General features: G+C 35.1%; 2 protein-coding genes and 1 pseudogene across 2 annotated transcripts; 1 reads left to right on the top strand and 2 right to left on the bottom strand.

Moving 5' to 3' along the window:
- The first annotated feature begins 268 nt into the window (after positions 1–268).
- Positions 269–12787, top strand: LOC110651297 (beta-galactosidase 8). Its single transcript, XM_021806587.2, has 19 exons — positions 269–759; positions 833–928; positions 1238–1350; positions 1489–1555; positions 1637–1729; positions 1963–2106; positions 2264–2352; positions 2501–2606; positions 2682–2769; positions 2983–3101; positions 3526–3687; positions 4106–4308; positions 4424–4533; positions 5385–5497; positions 5628–5738; positions 5974–6075; positions 11830–12041; positions 12123–12459; positions 12539–12787. Exons 1-19 carry the CDS (start codon positions 592–594, stop codon positions 12644–12646), a joined length of 2541 nt encoding a protein of 846 aa, XP_021662279.2. The 5' UTR covers positions 269–591; the 3' UTR covers positions 12647–12787.
- Positions 12788–13189: 402 nt separating this feature from the next.
- On the bottom strand, positions 13190–15051 carry LOC110651220 (uncharacterized). The gene is made up of 2 exons (XM_021806482.2): positions 14635–15051; positions 13190–14555 (listed from the first exon to the last, which is right to left on the bottom strand). Exons 1-2 carry the CDS (start codon positions 14930–14932, stop codon positions 13819–13821), a joined length of 1035 nt encoding a protein of 344 aa, XP_021662174.2. The 5' UTR covers positions 14933–15051; the 3' UTR covers positions 13190–13818.
- Positions 15052–18642: 3591 nt separating this feature from the next.
- On the bottom strand, positions 18643–22200 carry LOC110651217 (uncharacterized; annotated as a pseudogene).
- Between the last annotated feature and the right edge of the window lie 3428 nt (positions 22201–25628).

Genomic DNA, 25628 nt, shown 5'->3' with positions numbered 1-25628 from the left:
AATTAGCATACAACACGTTTACATTTTAATTAATTGAGTACACAAGTGAAGGCATGTGATTTACTGAATATTTCAATTTTAATTAATATTTAAAAATTAATATCTATAATTTAATAATCATAATCCACTTAATAACATCTAATAATTTTTGTCTTGATCCCGAGACATGGCACAAAATAAGTGGCAGGAGCACCAACATTATCGTGCTTGCTGCTGCACCGGTTCTTTTCCTTGTCTCTGCTTCATAATTCCCACTCCACATACCTACGCTTCATTACTCTGATTTACCATAAGCGTGACTCTGGGCAAATGAAGTGAAGCAGAAGAGTACAGAAAACAAGTCAAGAAAAGCAAGAAGAAGAACCAGAGCTTTAATGGCGTGTCGTCCCCAGCTCATGATTGTTTAGCTCTGCACTTCTTCTCTTCGATTCCCTTCACGGTTTTACAAAAGCATCCAACAAAGCAAAGCAAAAGAAGAAAAAAAGCAATTTGTTTTGCACAAGCAAACAAAAACTGTTTTTAAAGGCATTAATCTACAGTTTCAAGAAAGTTAAGAAAAGAACAAGATTAAAAAACTGTTAACTTCAAGAAATGATGAGAGGGAGAGAGATTCTTGCAGTGTCAGTATTGTTCTTTGGTTTTCTTGCAACGATATCGTTTGCTGCCAGTGTGACGTATGATCACAGGGCTTTGCTTATCGATGGCAAGCGCCGCGTTTTGATCTCCGGCTCCATTCATTATCCTCGCAGCACCCCTGAGGTAATTTCATTTCTCTTCTCTTTCTTTCTGTGAAAAATATTTTATGTGCTTATCTGCGTATCTGTTGATGTAGATGTGGCCAGACCTCATACAGAAATCCAAAGATGGAGGTCTGGATGTTATTGAGACTTATGTATTCTGGAATGTACATGAACCCGTTCGAAATCAGGTTCTCTATCTCTAATGCTTTGTTTTTCTTTACTTTTTGTTAATATTAAAAATGCTATGTTTGGTTACCAAGAAAAGGCAGCAGAAAGTTATAGATTACTGGGTTTTGATTGTTTTGTGTAATGCAAATAGTTTTAATCAGCAGTATTTTTTTTTCCAGTTAATTAAAAAAGAAAATAGAAAAAAAGGAAGCATCTTTTTTTTCTTTGGCAACAAAACAGAGGAAACTCTGTTTTTTGATTACTTTAGTAATTAAAGAATCAGTAATTAAACTTATGTTATTTTTCTCTGGTAATGATAATATGTGCAGTTTAATTTTGAAGGAAGATACGACCTGGTGAAATTTGTGAAGTTAGTAGCAGAAGCTGGGCTTTATGTTCATCTTAGAATTGGTCCATATGTCTGTGCAGAATGGAATTATGGGTACAGATTTTTATGCCATTTTACTCAAATAATTAACAGAAAAATCATTGCTTCCTTCTCTTTTCAATCTTGATAACGAATTGAAATTGATGCATAATTTTGTTTTCATTGATTTTCCCCCCTTTGGGGGTTGAGCAGCGGCTTTCCTCTTTGGCTCCATTTTATACCTGGAATCAAGTTTCGAACTGATAATGAGCCATTCAAGGTTTCTACTTTTACTTGGCTGATTCTTGTAATTGTTGCTAATTCTTCATCACTTATTACATTGGCTGCCTCTCTCTTTCAGGCTGAAATGCAGCGATTCACAGCGAAGATTGTGGATATGATGAAGCAGGAGAAGCTTTATGCATCTCAGGGAGGACCCATCATTCTATCACAGGTTGATTTTTTCTCAAGTAGTTTATGAGTTATAGTGTTTTGATAGTATCTAAATTATGCATATTCTATTTGTGGGTTCTCTTTCATCATTATGCACCTTAATGATCACTGTTTTTGACTTTTTGGTCATTGAGAAGGAGTTATGTGTTCTAGAAGAAAAAGTTTTTTCCCAATTCTTTTTTATTTACTCTTTATTTTTTTCTTAATTTGTTCTTTTAATTCTTTAAATTTCAGATTGAAAACGAATATGGCAACATTGATTCAGCATTTGGTCCTGCTGCTAAGACTTATATCAATTGGGCAGCAAAAATGGCTGTATCTCTTGATACTGGTGTGCCCTGGGTCATGTGCCAGCAACCAGATGCTCCTGATCCCATTGTGAGTTTCTTTTAATTCCTTTTGTCCCTACCAAATCCCCACTGCACAATCAACTTAGAATCCCATTTTCTCCACACCATTATTTTCTACTAAATATTGCATCACCTCCCTACTTAATATGATATTTTTCTGTTTTATTTCTTGGATATATTTGCAGATAAACACCTGCAATGGCTTCTACTGTGACCAATTTACCCCAAATTCTAATAACAAACCCAAAATGTGGACTGAGAATTGGAGTGGGTGGTTAGTACTCAAACTTAATGATGTAACAATTTTGATAATTCATATTGGATAAGATGGCCCTTACGTAACTGTTGATTCTTGTTATATACGTCTGATTTTTATGTGAATTCCATTTCACTCATCTTCTTCCTATAATTTCAAACGCTAGGTTTCTATCCTTTGGTGGTGCTGTTCCCTACAGACCTGTTGAAGACCTTGCATTTGCTGTGGCACGATTTTTCCAGCTAGGTGGAACTTTCCAAAACTATTATATGGTATGTAAATTCTTTGCCCTCAATCTGAACTATGTGAACTGACATATTAATTTAAATTTGGTTGCTGGTCTGCAGTACCATGGTGGAACTAACTTTGGCAGGACCAGTGGTGGACCCTTTATTTCTACAAGTTATGATTATGATGCTCCTCTTGATGAATATGGTATGCCTTCTTCAATTGCTCTAGGCAACCTAATCAATATTTGCAGCCAATTTGATAGTTCTAATGGTCCTAGATGTTTATGCTGTTATTTTAATATGGGAAAAAAATTTGTGAAAGTGATATGGTAACCTGTAATTGCTCAGTTTGACAATTTAAGATTATCGTGCAAGTTCCATCTTTCAGAAGACTTGACTCATTTTACATGTATTCCAGGGCTTCTTAGACAACCTAAGTGGGGCCACTTGAAAGATGTGCACAAGGCCATAAAGCTTTGTGAAGAAGCTTTGATAGCTACTGAACCAACAACTACATCTCTAGGTCCAAATTTGGAGGTACTTCCCATTTTGATCTATTGTTCACTTCATGTAAAAGAATACCATTAAAACACCTTAAGTGAGTGTTAAAGAAGAAATCATGTTCTTGTTTTTCCGACTCTGAACATTAACTCATGACAGGATATACATTTAGTGCTATCGTTTCCTCCCCTTCTTCATCTTCGTCATCCTTGGAATATTAGAGTCCCTTTTTTCTTTTATTGATCTTGGTAATGGTTGGACAGAGCTCAATTTTCATTTTCTACCCTGTGAATATAATCAGTTTCACTTGTGTACATATGTTAGTGTTTGTATGGGAATGTAAACTTAATAATAAGATTTTAAGAAGATAGAGAAAAGGGAAAGGAAAAAGAAACAAATTTGAGGGTGTTGATAACTCATCACAATGATCAGACTTGCTAATTTATAATTGTTTTTTCAGGCAACTGTCTATAAAACGGGATCAGGATCATGTTCTGCTTTTCTTGCCAATGTTGATACTTCTGACAAAACAGTAACTTTCAATGGAAACTCATATAATTTGCCTGCCTGGTCTGTGAGCATCTTACCAGACTGCAAGAATGTAGTTCTCAATACTGCAAAGGTTTGTCTCATTAGCATTTGTTTGCATATACTAGTTCTTGAGGTTTATGTGCACATGTGTATACTGTTGAATATTGTGGGCTGAAGAGAGGCTCCATGACTTCTATTCCTTAGTCAGTTTCACATTGGTAGCTAATTCCAGAACCATATGTCCAGAAGCTCAAAGCTAGGTCACATTCAGAAAGTATTTCACCATTATATTTTAATTGTTTACTTCTTTCTCTTTGTTTCAATGGATCTTAGCGAGCATGATTTAAAAATTTATTTTGTTATTTTAGATATTAGGAAGAGTGATTTTTATTAATGGGACATTATAAGCAGAGGGAAAAGTCATGCCCTGACTTTTTATTTATTCACAAAATAGACTCACTAGTTCCTACTAGTAGCATAAGCAATGGTTGTTAACTTTCATATGATAGGTTAACTCTGTGACTGTTATTCCAAGCTTCACACATCAATCTCTGGTAAGTGATGTTGCTTACTCCAAGGCAGTCAGCTCTGTCTGGAGTTGGATAAAAGAACCAGTGGGTATTTCAAAGAAAGATGCATTTGTAAAATCTGGATTATTGGAGCAGATAAACACTACAGCTGATAAAAGTGACTCCTTGTGGTATTCATTAAGGTATGCAAGTCAATTGTTTTAATGGCTGTTTCCTTAAGGCATGGTTTGCTGCCGTAATTATATTGATGAGTCCCATATAAATGTTTCTGAAAATCCTTCTGTTTATATTTGGCAGCACTAATATAAAAGGCAATGAACCCTTCCTTGAAGATGGATCTCAAACCATTCTTCATGTGGATTCTCTTGGCCACGTCCTTCATGTTTTTGTTAATGGGAAACTTGCAGGTGACAGAAAATAACAATGAGCAGAATTTGCATTTTATAGTTTCCAAAGATGAATTCTTTTTTTTTTTTTTTTCCCTCTTTAGATTTCTTTAGTTACTCAGTAAGCAAGCTGACAGTGTATGAATGTCACTGGAACATCCATTTTTATATGTTCCTGGCTATGCACTTGCCATTTTATGTGTGTGTGTGAGAGAGAGAGAGACTAATGATAAGTTTATATAGCCATTTTAGATAAGCAAACTCAGAAAACACATTAATGAGTACACCAATGACTTTAGCAGCAAAATGATGCTTACTCCTTTCTGGGTGCTTCAATTGCAAAAAATTTTCTCCTGTTTATCTTTATTTTTTGTTGTTTGTTAGACCCAGTCTTAATGTGACCATATTTCTTCTCTAATTTCTTCCTTGGAGCAAACCCTTTCCTTACATTCCTAGAGTTGATCTCTCTAATGAAGAAGAAACGAAGGCCATTTCCTCTGCTTACTTTTGCATTGCTAAATTATTTTTATGTCCCTTGAGACATTCTGTTATCAGACTAATCAAGGTCAATCATGTTATCTTTTGCAAGATAAATTGCATCAGGAGCTCTCAAAAATATGCCTCTCATCCAGCACTAGGTGCATGTTGTTATAGGCTTTGAACTTACAGTCTTCAGTTATTTACAGTTTGTATGCCTAAACGAATTATCAGTAAGATAAAGATTAAGTCTGATCCTAAGGGAAGTTTTATCCAATCTTATCATCTATGCTTTTCAAATTTGCTTAGAGTTCTTGAAATCTAGTTATAATTCAGGTTGAACAGTTGAAATGATACTTGTCTTTACATACTAAAAAAAAATGGAACATGTACAGGGAGTGGAGCAGGCGAGAGTAGTGGCAATGCCAAGGTCTCAGTAGATATTCCCATCACAGTTGTACCTGGGAAGAACACTATTGATCTCCTAAGTTTGACTGTTGGACTCTATGTAAGCAATTATAAGAGAAAGATAGTTGCTATCTGCTTTGTGTTCTGCTGTAGTTTCCTTTTGATTAAATAAGATATCTGTTATTATCTATGAACACTATTTGATGGAAATATATACATTTTTGTATCAGAATTATGGAGCTTTTTATGATTTAATCGGTGCGGGAGTAACTGGTCCAGTAAAGCTGAAAGGGCAAAATGGCACTACTGTTGATCTCTCTTCACAGCAGTGGACATATCAGGCAAGTCTTTGTTTTCCATATTGTCCTGTTAGAGCAGGCCTAGTACCAGGAAATGGTAACTACCAAAATCTTTGTCAATAAAAAATATAGAGCAGATGGAAGAGAAGAAAATTCCAATTTGAATAAAGTGGAGGATACCAGCCTCTAAAGGGGTGAAATGCTGCATTTTTTTGGATTTAGATGAAATGTTAAACTCTTCAAGTTCCTTTCTTTATAAGTTATATTGTGAGCGCAGATTGGACTTAAAGGTGAAGAATTAGGTCTTCCTAGTGGAAGTTCTTCACAATGGATTTCACAGCCTAACTTGCCTACTAATCAGCCATTGATATGGTACAAGGTAACATTTAAATCTTTAGCATTTATTCAAATTCAATTTAAAATAGAAGCCATGATATAACCATGCCATATGCCTTATATTATTTGTTTAATGCTGTTGACATTTTGGTCAAATTTCTGATAATTGCATCGCAATACAAGAGATTTTCAGAGAGATCAAAAGTTTTGATATCAGACTCTAAATTTAAACTGCAATTTATTTTGGAACTTTTAGTTGAGCCTTTTGTGGGATTATTCTAGGTCAGGAATGCAGTCTAGAATGGTGGAAAATTAAAAAAAAAAAAAAAAAAACCCTGATTTTGACACTGCAAATTGATGGCACTGAGTTTCAAGTATAAATGAAAAATGGCCTGAAATAAATAGTTATAGTACATGGATGAATCTCCATGATAATGTGTACTGTAGAAAGAGATGTAGAAAGAGATGATTCTCATTAATTTCAATTAATCTGTACATGGGTATTTATATACAATTGATTCCTATAATTGTGTTATACTAATTAGGAAGAAATCCTAAATAAGAAATCCTAAATAGGAATACAGAATACAGAATATACACAGAAATAATATAATGATTGACTTTCCATAACACTCCCCCTCAAGTTGGAGCATAGATGTTAATCATGCCCAACTTGTTACAAATGTAGTCAATCCTAGCTCCATTCAGAGCTTTTGTGAAAATATCTCCTAACTGCTCTCCAGTTTTGATATGTCCTGTTGAGATGATCTGTTGTTGAATCTTTTCACGAACAAAGTGACAATCAATCTCAATATGTTTGGTCCGCTCATGAAATACTGGATTAGAAGCAATATGGAGAGCAGCTTGATTATCACACCACAATTTCGCAGGCTGGGGGGTCTTAAAACCTGTCTCATCTAGTAATTGAAATATCCACATTACCTCACATACTGATTGTGCCATGGCTCTGTATTCGGATTCAGCACTAGATCGAGAAACTACACTCTGCTTCTTGCTTTTCCAAGACACCAAATTTCCTCCAACAAAATCGCAATATCCAGTAGTTGACCTCCTATCAACCTTAGATCCAGCCATCGGCATCGGAAAAACATTCAACATTCAAATGCCCATGATTACCATATAACAAACCTCTTCCTGGAGCTCCCTTCAGATAGCACAAGATTTGTCCCAAGGCTTCCCAATGAGCAACAGTTGGGGAAGACATAAACTGACTTACCACACTAACGGCATAAGCAATGTCGGGGAGTGTGATGAAGGTAGTTCAATTTTCCTACCAATCTCCTGTATCTCTCTGGATCTTCAAACAACTCACTATCCTCGCCTCTACGCTTGTAAATTTGGAGTCATTGGTGCACTACAAGGCTTAGCACCTAATTTTCTGTCTCTGTCAATAGATCGATGACATATTTTCTTTGAGACAAGAAAATACCCTTCTTACTTCTCATAACTTCAATACCCAAAAATACTTTAATAATCCCAAGTCTTTGGTCTGGCTGGTTTGGAGGAAGGTTTTAAGAGATGAAATACTGCAGAGTCACTCCCGGTGATGATAATGTCATCCACATAGACTACCGTGAGAATTAGACCAACCTCAGTTGCTTATAAAATCTTGAGTGATCACACTTACTCTTTTGCATACCAAATTCCTGTACTGTTTCATTGAATCTCCCAAACCAGGCCCTAGGACTTTGTTTCAAGCCATAAAGAGACTTCCGAAGCCTACAAACTTTACCCAACTCCCCCTGAGCAACAAACCCAGGTGGTTGCTCCATATACACCTCCTCCTGAAGATCACCATGAAGGAAAGCATTCTTGATATCCAATTGGTGCAGGGCCAATCATATGTAGTGCTAAAGAGATAAACAAGCGAGCAGTAAGTTTAGCTACGGAGAAAAAGTGTCAGAGTAATCAACCCCATATGTCTGAGCATATCCTTTTGCTACAAGGCGTGCTTTTAACCTAGCCACAGAACCATCAGGATTTACCTTTACTGTAAATACCCATTTGCAACCAATAGCTTTCTTACCAGTGGGCAAAGGCAGTTCCCATGTACCATTAGCATCTAAAGCCTCCATTTCTTCTTTCATAGCAGACACACCGATGAGACAGGTGCCTCACCAACGATATTAGGGATAGGAGCGAGTCTAAAGAAGTAACAAAACACCGAGAACAAGAAGACAATTGATTATAAGAAACAAAAGAAGAGATAGGGTAAGTACATGAACGTTTACCTTTACGAAGAGCAATGGGTAAATCTAGATCGAATCATGATCGGTATGAGTGCAGGATCTCCCAACGAAGTAGCTAGTGGAGGATCTGAGTCGGTAATCTCAATCTCTGGAATAAACATGAACAACGGGAGGCCGAGTAGGTCTAGAGACAGAAGAAACAGGCTGTGAGAGAGGACTAGACATTGATTGGGCAGTATATATTAAGATATCATCCTCCTCCCCCTGACTCTCATACACAGATGATTGAGAAAAAAATGGAGTGGACTCAAAAAATGTGACATCTGCAGAAACAAGATAACGATTAAGAGTAGGAGAGAAACAGTGTACCCTTTTTGAATCAGAGTACCCAAGGAAGACACATTTGAGAGACTTTGGATCCAATTTAGTAACTACGAACATCACGCATACAAAACAAGTACAATAAAAATACGGGGTTCAACAGAAACAAAGATTTTGTAGGGAACAAAGCGGTATAAGGAATATCCCCATTAAGGACGTAAGACGGCATACGATTGATCAAAAACATGCCGTAGAAAGCGCATCCGCCCAAAAGTGTTTAGGAACTTTCATCCGAAAAGAAGAGCACGAGTTACCTCAAGAAGATGTCGATTTTTCTTTCGCCACGCCATTTTGGGATGGGGTATCCACACAGAAGACGATGAAGAATGCCATTTTGTGTCATGTAAGACTGAAATTGTCTTTGAAAACTATTCTTTAGCATTGTCACTTCTTAATATGCGCACAGAAATATTAAATTGAGTTTTGATTTCATTACAAAAGGCACAAAAGATAGAAAACAACTCAGAACGATTCTTCATTAAATATAACCAAGTAACACGAGAGTAATCATCAACAAAAGTAACAAAATAACGAAATCCAGTTTTAGAAGTAATAGAACAAGGACCCCAAACATCAGAATGAACTAACTCAAAAGGGGATGAAGCCCGTTTAATGACTCTAGACACGAAGGCAAAGCGATGATGTTTTGCAAGCGGACACGACTCACATTCTAGTCTTGATAAAGACTAGCGAGGACACAACTTCTTCATGGTAGACAAAGAAGGATGACCCAATCTACAATGAGCTTCAAGAGGTGTTACGATCGAGCAAACAAGCGACGCGGTATATGATTTTCCATAATGTAGAGACCACCTGACTCACGTCCTCTACCAATAATCTGCTTCGTCGTAAGATCCTGAAACAAACACTGATCAGAAAAAAAGGAAATAGAACAATTTAAGGTACGAGTAAGTTTACTAACAGAAAGTAGATTAAAAGAGAAATTTGGTAGACACAAAACAGATGACAAAGAAATTGACGAAGTCGGATTCGCAGTTCCAGAACCCATGACACAAGAAGTAGAACCATCAGCTAAAGTAATGATGAGGAAGTGGGATTAGAAAGCGGATAGAAGACTAGAATTACTCATGTGATCTGTTGCACCGTAATCAATAACCCATTTGGATGAGGAAGACACAAGGCATGTAGTGGATTTACCTGACTCAGCGATCGCAGTGATAGGGGAACTGGTAGGCTTTAGAGATGCCTGATACTGGGAAAACTGTGCAAAATCTTCTGCAGATACCAAAACAGTTTTCTCAGAGGAAGATACCGTAGAATCCTCTGCTGCCATATTTGCCATCTGTGATCGCTGATTTTTCCTCTGAAGAATCTGACAATTATATTTTGTATGGCTGTGCTCATGACAATAATAACAAATGACTCCTCTTGAGTCTGATTAGAACTAGCCTCTCCATTACGCCGATTACTACATTTGCTGTAATTCCTCCTCTACTTCCTCTTCTATTACCCTGTTGTCCATTTGGATTACGGCTAATAAGAGCACTACTGGCAGGCTGTGAAGATTGGGTACTCTCTGTACGAAGGACCCGTGTGAATGTTTCATGCAAAGAGGAAATCTCAGAACTGGAAAGAATCTGAGATTTAGCCTCATACTCAAGGAAGGCCTGCAAGAAAACTCATAACAGCTTGCTCCGTTGGGCTCTTTGAACTTTCACATCGAACTAAAACGCAACAATACATTAAGTAACACATATACCCTTTAAAAATCCATAAAATAATACGAGAGAGACTTATTCTATTTCTCATCACGGTAGAATGCCTTACAAACATCATTAATACGGGAGATATTACCTTTAGCAGAATACAGAAAATCTAAGTAATCAATCAATTCTTTAACAAATTCACAGTGATTAATTAAACTAATTACCTCACTTTGAATCGAGTTCAGCTGCAAAAACAACCAGCGTCCTCCCTTAGCCAAGTTTGTTGTGTATCATCAATAGGTGGATCTTTAGTAAGGTGATCATCCTTATCAATGCTACGCAAATAGACCCTAACAGTCTTACTCCACTCCAGGTAATTTGAACCATTAAGTTTGTGTTCCGTGATCTTAGTCATCATCGGAATCACATCAGAAATAACATTCTTATTGTCTGCCATTTGTTGAGACAAAGAAACTAACCAAAACGCTAATCCAAAGTGCTTGACAACAAAATAATCCAAAATCACAAATCAAGTAAATACCGAAATAGGATCTGAGAGCCAAACCTCAGAAGTCCTTTAATGGTGTACTGGATCAGGCAACAGCACACAGTGGTGGAATGAGGGGATTGAGGCGACGCTGGCAATGTTGATCGGAATCGAAACGGCCGGTCGGCGGCCAAGGTCTCTCCTGAGCTGGGTGGTGAGAACAAATAGTCACCCTAGATGGCCTGCTCTGATACCATGTAGAAAGAGATGTAGAAAGAGATGATTCTCATTAATTTCAATTAATCTGTACATGGGTATTTATATACAATTGATTCCTATAATTGTGTTATACTAATTAGGAAGAAATCCTAAATAAGAAATCCTAAATAGGAATACAGAATACAGAATATACACAGAAATAATATAATGATTGACTTTCCATAACATGTACTAAAAGGAGAAATTCTTAAATAGACTAGTCTTGTACAAGAAGATCAATCTCCACGATAATGTTGTATAGGAAGGAGTCAATCTCCATGATAATGTTGTATAGGAAGGAGAGTATTACCGTTCTGTTCCCTTCCAATTTTACCTAAAGGTCAACTTAACTTAGACAAATTTTTGTGTGGTTTTGTGATACCTAATGCTATCATTATCAAACAGTAATTGGTATAAAGTGTCTGATATGGGATGTTTCTATAAAAGAAACAACATGTGGATTTTGTGTAGAAAGAAAGGACCTATGTATCCCAGATACTTGAGATGAGGATAAAACAACTTGAGAATTTCATTTGTAAAACAAAACCATAAATGTTTCAGAAGTAGTTTTATTTGATAAACCAGAGTGTAAGTGAATTCCTTGTGAGATTTTTGAACTATATGTTGCTTTTGAACGTCTTTTTGTAATTGAAACTTTATTCTTAAAGTTCTTTCACCCTACAGCTTTTCATATAGTAGGAGATATGGTCTATATTTCATTGGTGGAATTCTTGTTTTAATTGATGGGGAATCAGTTTCTTAGAAATTAACAACCAGTGGCACTTGTGTTCCAGACCAATTTCGATCCTCCCGCTGGCAACGATCCTATTGCAATTGATTTCACAGGAATGGGAAAGGGTGAGGCATGGGTGAATGGACAAAGCATTGGACGCTATTGGCCAACCAATGTGTCTCCAAATAGTGGTTGCACTGACTCTTGCAATTACAGAGGAGCTTACAATTCGAACAAATGCTTGAAGAACTGTGCAAAGCCTTCTCAGACTTTGTAAGTGCTGAAGATTGTAATGAAGAAAGGCTTGAGAAACTTTTTGGTTACTGTTGGTTCTGATGTCAACAAGTTTTGCAGGTACCATGTACCCCGTTCTTGGGTGAAATCAAGTGGCAACACCCTTGTATTGTTTGAGGAAGTCGGTGGGGATCCAACAAAGATAGGTTTTGCTATAAGAAAGGTTGGAAGTTTGTGCTCTCATGTGTCGGAGTCCCACCCATTACCTGTGGATATGTGGAACACAGATTCAGAAGCATTAAAAAAATCAGGACCTATACTATCACTGGAATGCCCACATCCTAATCAGGTCATTTCTTCAATCAAGTTTGCAAGCTTTGGAACCCCACATGGAACTTGTGGGACCTTTAGCCATGGCCAATGCAGCAGCAGTAGTGCTCTTTCCATTGTGCAGAAGGTATGATCTTTGCTCTTTATTTCAAGCATCAGTTTAGTACTTGTACTGGTTTAAACAAATGAAGTCTAATATTTTACAGGCTTGTGTTGGATCAAAGAGTTGTAGCATTGGTGTATCAATCAATACATTTGGGGATCCTTGCAGAGGAGTTAAAAAGAGTTTAGCAGTAGAAGTTTCCTGTACATGAGATGTTGCACAAAGCATTCACTTTGCTTGGGACATAACCAAAGCATTGTTCCCAAGTATACAGTGTCAAATTAAATAAGCACAATGACTGATTATCAAAGTTAAATATACAAGGAAAAAAGAATGATGTTCATGTTTGAAAGTGCTCTAATCAATTGTTCGACTGTAGTTGTTCCGTTTTGGGAGAAAATTTGCAGTTTACCTTATATTTTCTTCAAAGAGAATATTGGAATTGCATTATTGGGACGAAACTACTCTACCCCGTTGCCTGAAAAATTGTAGTTTACCTTCTTGTAATGCTTGGAATTGCGTTACAAGATATAAGTGAATCAATCTACTCTATCCCTCCAGTCCAGCCCTTCTCCAATCCCCAGGCATATAGAAAGGTCCACTGGCCTTAGGTTACCTCATCTCATATAATCCCTGCCAGCCAACTATGGGGTGACCCAATTAAGGATCGCCTCCAAGGTGGGTCACGCTTGGAAAAATGTTAATACCTTATAATAATGGGTTAGAATTGGTCAAAAAAATAAGCCCAATGAGGTTCGGAAATTCTAGATTGACTCAACTTTGATCAGAAATGATATCAGGAGCTTTTTAGACGAGGAAATCACAGAAGAAGAGATACATTTGAAACGTTTTCCTCTCGTTGAAAGGAAAAGTTTCCCTCCAATCAAATGACGGGGAATTTTTCGTTTGTTTCATATGGAGGTTGCTCAATCCATAGAAGCGCTAGCAAAGCTGCAGATCTCAGAGAAGACTGGTGGGATGGAATAGAAAGATTTTAGCATTCAAAGAATCACCTTCAATGGCTGCACAGAAAGCACATATGTGAACGACAGCAGTAACTGTTTTCACCAGCTACGTAGTCCTCCATGAATCATTGCAGCCACAGAACTGCAGACTTTAATAAGCTCAGGACAAAAATATTTTGAAAACAAATCATAAGAAAGTATTTTCAATAATGCAAGTGAATCAATCTCTCTTTGAAGCTAAGCTATTTCCAAGTAAAAACTCTACCAAGAAAAAACATTGCTAAATTAATGACCCTGACAAATATTCAAATTTTATTGCCTTTATTTATGAATTCAATCCAAATACAAAGGTTATAGGATATAGAACCACATACGTATAGACGTCAAATTCGCTAATCTTTACTTATATTATCTGTTATCAGTATTCAGATACTCCCTTAGTTGTTTCATAGCTATACTGCCTTTGAAATCTGCAAAAGCTGCAAAGAGGTGAAAAGAGAGATGGAGTGTGGTACTTGTCCTCTCCACCCATCATTGGCATGGGAACTCCAGTCTTGACAGGGCTAACATAATCTGGCCTGTAAGTCTGGCCCAAAACTCCTTCAACAAGATCTGTCAGGTTGAAAAACTTGAACTGTGTCTCCAAGTGAGCAAAAGCATCATCCTCTGGCAACTGGTATTTATGAACCCTGTTCTCTTCTTTCCCAATTGGTCTTACCTTTATATTTAGCTCCACCAAATTTGAAACTGTAACTCTTATAGTATTAGTATCATCAGTTCTTTCAACCAAAACCTCTCTTTCTTCACCATTAGTCCTCCATTCTGCCTCTCCATCAGTCGGGACGTCAACTGTGGCACCATCCCATCTTACTAAAAGAGCATCAACGTTATCGTCCCAGAGTGAGATCCTCTTTGCTGCAATGACTAGTGTGTGAGTGTCAAACATGATAGAGAGGGCCTGCACCCATGTGAAGTCACGAGTCCTCCCTTGTGGTCGAGTTCCGATCAAGTGTGCATTGATTTGTAGATTATCATCAGAGACAATGGCAAAGTTTCCTCCCTTTTCTCCATGGAAGTAGAACATCACACCATCACCACCAACAAACCGAGGATCATAACAAAGAGAACCATATCCGTCACATCTAGGCCTTCTCCCTGTCAGTGAACACAAGTGTAAGGCAATTCTAGCTAGAAACAGAACGAAACTATGTAAAGGATAATTAAGCAGCCTTACACTTGCAAGTGACTTCACATCTGCTGCTGCAGTCAACGAAGCATCCCTTCTGCTTCTTGTTTTGCACAGGCTTCCTTACTTTGCATTGATCTGGACACACGAGTGTCTTGAATTGGCATTTCCCTCTGGCCAGGCAGAAAGCTTGTTCATGACCTGAAGGCAACTTAGGCCTCATCTCATAATGCGTTATAGCAGGATCAAGAGGGTCCTTCCTGTTTATGCCTTGAACAACGTAGGCTTCCCAGGAGACGAATACAAGAAAGAAAGCCAGAAGAACACAGGACTTTCTTTTATCCATGGCTGAGTTTAGTATATGCAGGTCAAGTTCTTGCAGGTTACTAGCTCTATTGTATTGATTTTTGAGCAATGGAATTATGAAGAAAGGATGGAGAGGTTACGGTGTGACCGGGCATTTATATATAGGGAATGTTAAGCTGCAACTAGCCAACTGGACCTTGGATTGAGGCTTAATATTTGTGAATTTAATTCTGTTCCCATTAGCTAATAGTTGAGGAACAGCTCTTCTGCTAGTAATTCTTTGACCAAATGGGAGCTGACTTTGTTTTTAGTTGTTTTTCTAATTCAGCTGAGGGTTTCTTTTTGTTGAGAAAAACAGTCTTGAATATATTAATTATAGATTATTAAGAATTATTTTCATATTAAATTTGACATATTTTAATTATAAAAACTCTAATAGTTAAATAATTTTTCAAATTTTTTAATCCATATAAATATTTTTTTTTCAAAAAATAAGTTTCAACTTCAATATCAAAAGTCTTTAAAAGAGCTACTAGGTTGGCTTTGCTTCATTTTCATAAACAAGTTTTCATTACTTAAATAGCATTTTCCAAGCAAAGTTCTAAGAATTCAAAGTACACTAATACACTCTTACCTATTATACTTTTTCTTTCACAATTTGAAATTTAATTTACTTTTTCATAATAAAGTTTTTCTCTTTTTATATATAAAGTAGAGCACATTGGTGATTTTGAAATTAAAATATGAAAAAGAAGTTACTATAAAAAAAAATATTAAATTTAATAGTAAAAATTTTAACAGTTACTGTTATAAATTTATGGTAGCAATCATGTTAATGTTATAAAATTGTGACCATAAATATTTTAAAATAATATTATGATTGCAATAAAAAAAAATTATTGATAATAACAATCATTACTGTAAAAAATTTCAATGATAATAATAATTGCTATCATATTATTTTATATATTATGAGTAATAATTATTAATATTATTGTTATATATTAATTTTATAGACAATATAATTAATATTGCTATAAAATTTTTACTGGTAATTCTAATATTTGTTCTAGTGGGTGCTACTTCCTATAACATTGTTATTTAACAAATAATTTGTTTGGTAAACTTACTTCTTCCCCCCTTTTTTATAAGTAAATAATTTTAAGTTTGGTTATATATATATTTTAAATTTTATTTATAATAAAAAAAGAACAAGAAAGAAAAATAAAGTAAATAAAGAAACTTTGTTAGAATGCATTCTTTTTTTAAAAAAATAATAAAATTTTTCTCTATTTTTTAGTTAAATTAAAAAAAATACATATCTTTAATTAATTAATTAATTAAACCTTATAAATGGAACTATCCTAGGGTGAAAAGGGCACATTGGAATAAGAATTAAAGGGCACATTGGAATAAGAATTAAATTGTTTTAGGCTCATAGAAATAGTACCTTAGAGTAGGGTTTTTTTAAGAGAAATCCAAGAAAGAGTAAAAATCAATAGGTTCTTCCTTACGCCTGCATTCAAGGCCCAAACTTTATTCACTCTTTTCTTCTTTTTTTTTTTTCTTAAAAATTAATTTTAATTTTAAACTCATAATTAGGGATGGATGTAAAAAATTGAAAAAAAAAATAATTTGAAACAGAAAATTGATAAAATTGTTTAATTAAATTGATGTTTAGATTATATGATTTTGTTTTTGTAAAATCGACTCAAACATCATTATAAATTTTTATGGGAAATTTAATTTTTTAACTCAATTTGTAATGGTAATTTGTTCTCTAAAAATTGTTATAATAATTGTATATAATTGTAATGATACTAATCTATAATAAAAATTTAAATTAACGAATACAAATTGTATTTTGCTTACTAAAAACCCCATAAAATATGGACAAATTAAACTAAAATTGACTAATCTTTACTTATGATTTAATTTAAAAAAAAAATGCTTTAGGGTTTCATTAATCAAATTTCATTTATAATTAGGGTATTTTCAAGTCAATTTATCACATCAAAATTGAATCTTTATTTAAGTGATCTTAAAAATTCACTCTCTTATATCAACTTTTTAAAATATTTTTCAACGTAATACAACCCTAATTGATAAAAAGAGATTCATATTTTTATTAATTAGATTAATCTTATTGAATGATTAACTAAACTCTAAACCCGCTTTAACTACAACCTAATATTTTGCTTATTATTAACCAAGCAACCTAAACCTTAGGTTTACCCTTAAATTGGAGGGGAAATCATAAAATAATCTCCCTAAATGGAGAGGCCTTAAGTTCATTGACTTCTGAATGCCAAGTTATGCATGTGGCATTACCGGAAATCTAGATGGTTTGCCTTACTTTAGTGTAAACATATTCTTACATAAATTCTGCAATAGCATTTAATATTCCCACTTCTATGTATTATTTGCTAAGCAAGGATTATCCCATCTCAGGTTTAAGGAAAGCTTACATATCACTGGAGATTTATGTTAAAGCTTATGTATTGCCACCACCCCCTCCCCCACCTACAAAGAACTTCAACAGCAATCAATAAGTCAAATTCGAATTCGAGATGGAGTGTATTTAACTGTTAAAACTATTTTTCATTGGCAAAAACCGTAAAATTTTTAATATACATATTTTGCCAGTTTTACAAAATATAAACATGAACCTTAATCTCTCCATCAACTTTGATGTAGATGATTTGCTTTTGATTAGAACGTAAATTGAGGTATGTAGCTTCGTTAAGTAATATTTAAAAAAAAAAAAAAAAACAAAATAAACTATTAACATATAGCTATGCCATCTCTGCAATTCTTTAAAGCTGCAGGAGATCACATGAACTTCCAAAGGCATAATAATTTGTGACTCTTCTAAGTTCTGCTCATTAACGTTTTAACTTTTAACTCGCTATGTTCGTCTGATATGAACAACTCATTGTTATTTTTATGGATTTGAATATATTTTCATGGATTCGAACTGTGACTCGATTCGATTAAGATAAAAAGTAAGTGAGATTTATGGTGGGCTTCAGACTTGGGTAGACTAGTATAAATATTGTAATATTCTGCCATTTGTAGTAGGGTTTTGAGATATTCGAGAAATATACTGAGTTAGAGTTTGAGAGTTCTGAGTGATATTCAAGAAATATACTCTCATTTTGTCCTTGAACGTAAACTTTATAGTCGAATCACGTTAAATCCTGTGTTATTCTTCTTCTCTATTCTATACTGTGTGATTGTGTAAATTATGTGTATAACTTAGAATTATGTGCTTATTATAATACTCCTAATTCATAGGATCTCACAATGATGCATGGGTGATATAAATACGAAGTCCACTGATTTTAATCTGTATAGAGAATAAGATCACACTTCCTTTTGTATTTATTATATATGCAATTAATATCACGTGTAGTGCTTTATGAATCTTCTTGAGACTTGAGAAACTTTGAATTCAATGGGACTAATCTAGAGTGTATATCAAATTTTAGGGCACTAGCTAACAACCCATTTTGTCAATTCAATCAAGGAATAATTATTATCAGTAGTATTTTTCATCAGATGAAATAAATATTTATATTACTCACTAGACATCATCATTTATAACTTCATTAATAACAAAATGATCCTTATAGCACTTCTCAATTTAAAAAACTGCTTCATTAATTTCTATGAAATCTCATAGACTTGTAAACATGGTCTGTATTGTATTGGCAAGTCAAAAAAAAGATACGTATTGTGTTGAAAGATTATGAAATATGAACCTTTGAACAACCATAAAGAAAATATATCTCGATAAAGCATAATTTAATTTCCATGCTTTCATTGCTTTGAAAATGCAAAGAATGACATGGTTTTATTTACTTAATTATTTTTCTTCATTTTAAGTTAAGAAAGAACATATTAATTAAAATGCATTATTAGATTGTGGCAATCCCTGCATCTGATTGACCCCGAAACCTGCAAGCCCTGCAAAGAGGTGACGAGAGAGATGGAGTTTCATACTTGTCCTCACCACCCATCATTGGCATAGGCACCCCAATCTTGACAGGATTAACATAGTCTGGCCTGTTTGTCTTACCCAGAATTCCTTCAACAAGATCAGATAATTTCTTGAACCTGAACTGTGTCTCCAAGTGAGTAAAAGCATCATCATCAGGTAACTGATTGTTGTGAACTAAATTTTCCTTTTGCCCAATTGGCCTGACCTTGATGTCTATTTCCACAAGATCAGCAATTCTCACCCTTTAAACTGTTAGGATCGTCAGTTCTTTCCAGTACAACCTCTCTTTCTTTTTCGTTGGTCCTCCACTTGGCTTCTCCATCATTAGGGATGTTGATTGCTTCCCCATCCCACCTCACAATGAGGGCATCAACATGATCATTCCATTGTGATACTTTCTTAGCAGCAATCACAAGATTGTGGGTATCAAACATGACAGAGAGTGCCTGCACCCAAGTGAAGTCTCGAGTCCTTCCTTGGGGTCTAGTTCCAATGAAGTGGGCATTGATTTGAAGGTTATCGTCTGAGAGTTGCAAAGTTTCCTCCCGTTGATCCATGGAAGTAGAAAATCTCTCCATCACCGCCAACGAACCTAGGGCCATAGCAGAGAGAGCCATATCCATTACTGTGGGGTTTTGTCCCTGCCAGTGGACATTAAATGCAAGTTAAAAATGGATGGTTTTGTTATTAATTCCTTTTGTGTTATTATTATTAAATTTATATTTGAATAAAATAAAAAGAAAATCCTTCTGAGCCTAAATCACAAGATATTTTTATTATTATTTTTTTTAATTTAAATGGATGGAGTTATACTCCGTCTATTTTATCAACAAGACATGATATCGATTTTAATGTTAGACCATTGGCACGTCACATTCAGGAGATGTGTTGCCCACGTCGACTTCATATGAGGTAAAATATGTCTTTTGCTGTTAGCGAGTAAACTTACATTTGCAAGAAGCCTCGCACTTGCTGCTGCAATCAACATGGCATCCCTTCTTGGGTTTCTTCTGTGAACACTGAGCTGGACACACAAGGCTCTTCAGGGGACAAGCTCCCTTTACCTTGCAGGAAGCTCTTTCCTGTCCTGATGGTAGGGATTCTATTTCATCGAAATCATCATTGTTTTCATTGCCATCATTTTTATTGCCGATGCCATTACCCTTTTTGCCATTTCTCATTTCCATTGGCATCACCTTGAACGATTGTGGCTTCAGCTACGATCATCACAATAAAAAGAGCCACCAAAATGTATGACCTTAATTAATCATTTTTGCCCTACTACCAGTCAATGAATTTATTTGTTTTTACTCCCCAATTTGTTGATTTTCAACCACAGAGAAGATGAAGAGATTATTTGAGCCCTCTTTGCCCTACAATCAAAGCATACTTATGTAAGGACCACTAGGCCTTACAATTTGGCTTTATTCATAGAGAATCTGTTGCTTCCTCCACTGTCAAATGCCTTACTTTGGAGAGTAGGGTATTTCTTCATAAATAATCTTCAGAAATCCTTAAGTTCTGGTTGCTTCAGTTCATCATAAAGGTGCTTAAAACTTGTACAAGTAAAAATTTGAACAAAAATAAAGGCTTTGCTTTTCAACCATCAAGCTTTCTCAAAACTCAGCAATCATCCGCCTGAAGAAAAAAAAAATTGCTGTGCAAGTACCATATACAAAACCCCTCATGCTCCAATCCGCCATGTATGAGCACAAGCACATGCATATGCGAAGGATAAAGAAGTACTTCGGAACTTCATAGGAGCTCCCAGTAAATCTGGCTCTGTTGCTTTATATTTCTTAATAAAGAAGTCAGAGAGTCCTAGCCAAGATTGATACGCAACAGTTCTTTACTGGAAAGGTCTCATTTCAAGAAAGCCAACTTCTATGCGTGTGTATGTGTGCATTACCTATTAATTAATTACTATCATAGGGCTTGCAAACTAAAAATATCTTACCTCCACTGCCCGCTTGCCTTGGGGCAACTCTGACTCTGTTATCCATGTGATTGAAAACTCCTTGGAAAAGAAAAAGTAGGATACATTCATAAAATAATATATGAATTATACCAAGAGATGCTTACAGCTATGACCAGGAAAGACGGCCAGATTCCCTGCTTATTACAGTTCACAAGGTGGCAAAATGAGTGATGTTAGCATGTGCTTACAGCTTCCTAATAACAGTCAACACGGTTTTACAATCTTATGCAGAACTACAACATGATCATTCATAAGATCCTAATCACTTACGAATATATACATAATGAAATTTCTGATGCCTGCTCAAATTTACAAACATAACATGATATGTGAGCATGCAGGCACCTTTACTTATTGCCAATCCCAAAGATTAATTGAATTTCAATGTGTAACCACATATTTTATGAATGGAAAAGCTTTCTTCCTTTGAACGTTATATGTATGCAGGTGGGATGCGTGAATGTGCATCTGTCATCTGACTTGTAAATCTAAATTGCCAACCTGAGAGAATAGGCTGACCTCCAACACACATCTGATATATATCGAAGTAACAGTTAACTATAGGCAAAAGGAAAATCAATTTCTTTCTGCAACTTGAAAAGGAAAAGATCAATAAAAAAGATGATAAAATGCTCATAATCACAGGAAGATCAATCCTTGCTTTTTCATTGAAGCTTAGATCTACTCCTCCAACTGGGACAATGCCAGTTGAGATTTCTTCTTGAGCCTCACTTCACATCTTCAAGAAGTAACTATTCCCGTACAAATACTTAGAAGTTAGAACCTCAAATGATACAACAATAGAAACTGGCACCGGAAAACAAATATGCCATGAGTATCTGCTGTCCGTTCAGGATGGAAGGCAGTCCCCAGCAATTCCCGTGCTAAAAAGCTACAACTTACCTTTCAGGTACAGCATCTTCCTGAATATACAGAAATTATCATTCAGGTAATTCATTGACAGATTAAACAAATGGTACACTATTTCCAATTAGAGAGCATGATCAAGGTTAGCATATGCTTCAGTTTCAGCAAAACCATATGACTTCACATGGTTGCATCCTTGATTTTCTTTTTGCATTTTCCACCTTTCTTGCAGAAAAAAGCAATGAAAAGAAAAAAAAAATAAAGTAGGACAAGGGGTTCACCAGAACATTAAGGCTAAGACAAATGAAATGCAACCAACCAAAACATGTAACCCAGTAATTTGTGTTCTCTAATATTCCTGTAGCTACACTTACTTGTCCAAGTAAGCCATTGCCTCACTACTGGTTACTCACTAACCTACAGGTCCATCAGAATCAAAAGATCTACCATGTTCACCCATCCATTTTTTATTGGAACATGTATGGTTTCATTTACAATTGATCACAAGAGGAATTCAACTGATCATATCAACAGTATCAACCACAGACTGTAGTTCAACAGACTGCCTCAAAGGCTCAAAGAAGTCCACCAGACTCTGTTTTAAAGCGTTACCAGAAAGTTACATCCCTAGAAGTTTTCAATTTTCATCTTTTATTCTCCATAAGACATCAATGAATTCCTTTGTCAGAAGCCCAAATTATAATAGTTCAAGCAAAGATGGCATCAATCATTGTAAAGGTTAAATGGCCACACTTCATGATTTGCACAAGTGGCTCAAGGTAAAGCAGATATTATTGATAAGTACAAATTAAAATCCATCTATACACCATTCTATCTAATATCAATCAAGCGTATATATAGGGAAGCACAACTGGACAACTAATGGCAACAGAGAAATCATTAGGCATATAGTCCTCTCTTCATTAAGTCCTTAGCTTAAACTTCCAGATCTTATCAATATAGTGATATCATATCTTATTACCGTTGATCATAGTCGTCAAAATGCTTTCTTAACCTCTAAAAGCAGCTAAAGGGGCTTATAAACTTGAATTGAACGGCTAAAGGCGAATGAGTGAGCCCGGGTCCTGGCAAGAGTTCACAACGAGCGAGATATGCTTACTCGGACTAGAACCAATAATTGTTAAAAGTTTAGAACTAACCAATTAGATAATTAGCACTTTACCTTTATAAGCCCTTTAAATTTCTTATAATCTATCTTTCGACATGAGACTCTTGACATATGAAAAACTATTAGGAATATATAAGTGTAAAATTCACACATTAAAAAATATATGGGATGAGTGAGAGACATATAAGTGGGAAACACCCATTGACTCATTACCTTAAGGTTGTGGATTGGATGTGATGTCAAACACATGAGTGTGTTCTTTCATAAGACCCATTAAAAAAGATTCTTATTCTTCCCAGGTGCTTTGGGCTCCCTAAGTCTCTAACAAAAACACTGACCTATCCACAGACAAGAGCTCATAATGCTCTCCTCACAACGAACTATAATTAGGAGTGTGCAAACGGTCGATTCGGTTCCGAACCAAACCGAACTGATAAAAGAGAAAACAAAAAATCAAAAATTTTAAAAACCAAATCAAACCAATTAATAAGAGAAAACCGAACCAAACCTCCCTGAAACCAATTTTAAGAATCATGTACAGTACACACCAGTTACATAGTGTCTAAAACATACGGTAAGTCATAAATGAGATAAGTTAATAAGCTTTTGTTTTTCTTGCTTTCAAAACAAAAGAACAAAACAAAATATGCAACATTCACATGATGCTAAAACCAATCCTACACCAGAATCATAGATCCCTGTGTTGAGAAAAGAAGATTGAAAGGCTAACTAAAATGCATCATAACATCATATACCTAACACCAAATTTTCTATGGTTACCAAATTCAGAACTTCCCCACTTGTTTCAAACTGCAAATAATAATCCCCACTTATTTTTATCATTGAAACAGACATATAATTATTAATTTATTATACAATAATTAAAATATAATTTTTTTAATGCATATATATGTTTTAACCCAAGCATGATTCCGATTTACACATTTTTGAGGATTTAACCCAAAATCTTTTAGAGTGAAGAAAGAAAATCTATATAGCCGACTCGAAATTTTTTAGACAAAGGTTGAGTTGAGTTGAGTATATATATGTTTTATCATGTAAGAATCAATATTATAATTAGTTTAATTATTATTTAAAATATTTTTTTATTTAGCCGACTCGAAATTTTTTGGACAAAGGTTGAGTTGAGTTGAGTTGAGTATATATATGTTTTATCATGTAAGAATCAATATTATAATTAGTTTAATTATTATTTAAAATATTTTTTTATTTATCTATTATTTCTTATAACCGTAAATAATTTATTAATATAAAAAATTATTTAAAGCATAATATAATTTAAATAAAAAATAAACTCAGATTAGCTATCAACTGATAAGAAAAAAAACTCATATTTTTAGATCAAATAGTAATCGTAATTGATAAATATTATATCAATTATTAACTACCGTTTCTATTAAATACATTGGTTCAATTGTTTATGATTTTCCTTAATTTCAATTAATCTGTACATAGGTATATATATACAATTGATTCCTATAATTGTGTTATACTAATTACGAAGAAATCATAAATAAGAAATCCTAAATAGGAATACAGAATACAGAATATACAAAGAAATAATATAGTGATTGACTTTCCATAACTCTCCCCCTCAAGTTGGAGCATAGATGTTAATCATGCCTAACTTGTTACAAATGTAGTCAACCCTAGCTCCATTCAGAGCTTTTGTGAAAATATCTCCTAACTACTCTCTAGTTTTGATGTGTCCTATTTAGATGATCTGTTGTTGAATCTTTTCACGAACAAAGTGACAATCAATCTCAATATGTTTGGTCCGCTCATGAAACACCGGATTAGAAGTAATATGGAGAGCAGCTTGAATATCACACCACAATTTCGTAGGCATGAAGTTCTTAAAACCTATCTCATCTAGTAATTGAAGTATCCACATTACCTCACATACTGATTGTGTCATGGCTCTATATTCGGATTCAACACTAGATTGAGAAACTACACTCTGCTTCTTGCTTCTCCAAGATATCAAATTTCCTACAACAAAAATGCAATATCCAGTAGTTGATCTCCTGTCAACCTTAGATCCAGCCTAGTCAGCATCTGAAAAACATTCAACATTCAAATGCCCATGATTACCATATAACAAACCTCTTCTTGGAACGATCTTCAGATAACACAAGATTTGTCCCAAGGCTTCCCAATGAGCAACAATTGGGGAAGACATAAACTGACTTACCACACTAACGGCATAAGCAATGTCAGGATGAGTGACTGTAAGGTAGTTCAATTTTCCTACCAACCTCCTGTATCTCTCTGGATCCTCAAACAACTCACTATCCCCTACTAACAGTTGTAAATTTGGAGTCATTAGTGCACTACAAGGCTTAGCACCTAATTTTCCTGTCTCTGTCAATAAATCGAGGACATATTTTCTTTGAGATAAGAAAATACCCTTCTTACTTCTCATAACTTCAATACCCAATAAATACTTTAACAATCCCAAGTCTTTGGTCCGAAACTGGGTTTGGAGGAAGGTTTTAAGAGATGAAATACCTGCAAAGTCACTCCCAGTGATGACAATATCATCCACATAGACTACCAGGAGAATTAGACCAGCCTCAGATTGCCTATAAAATACTGAGTGATCACACTTACTCTTTTGCATATCAAATTCATGTATTGCTTCACTGAATCTCCCAAACTAGGCCCTAGGACTTTGTTTCAAGTCATAAAGAGACTTCCAAAGCCTACAAACTTTACCCAACTCTCCCTGAGCAACA

This window comes from Hevea brasiliensis, chromosome 6 (genome assembly GCF_030052815.1).
Source record: "Hevea brasiliensis isolate MT/VB/25A 57/8 chromosome 6, ASM3005281v1, whole genome shotgun sequence".
NCBI classification, from domain to species: Eukaryota; Viridiplantae; Streptophyta; class Magnoliopsida; order Malpighiales; family Euphorbiaceae; genus Hevea; species Hevea brasiliensis.
This window is presented reverse-complemented; position numbering and strand designations above follow the sequence as displayed.

Excerpts from the sequence above, each read along its gene's own strand:
- LOC110651220 (XM_021806482.2), bottom strand. The coding sequence starts at position 14,932 with ATGGATAAAAGAAAGTCCTGTGTTCTTCTGGCTTTCTTTCTTGTATTC. Across the intron at positions 14,556-14,634 it reads ATGTGAAGTCACTTGCAAGT|GGAGAAGGCCTAGATGTGAC; the intron begins GTAAGGCTGCTT and ends GTTCACTGACAG.
- LOC110651297 (XM_021806587.2), top strand. The coding sequence starts at position 592 with ATGATGAGAGGGAGAGAGATTCTTGCAGTGTCAGTATTGTTCTTTGGT. Across the intron at positions 2,107-2,263 it reads CAGATGCTCCTGATCCCATT|ATAAACACCTGCAATGGCTT; the intron begins GTGAGTTTCTTT and ends ATATATTTGCAG. Across the intron at positions 2,607-2,681 it reads CTTTCCAAAACTATTATATG|TACCATGGTGGAACTAACTT; the intron begins GTATGTAAATTC and ends GCTGGTCTGCAG.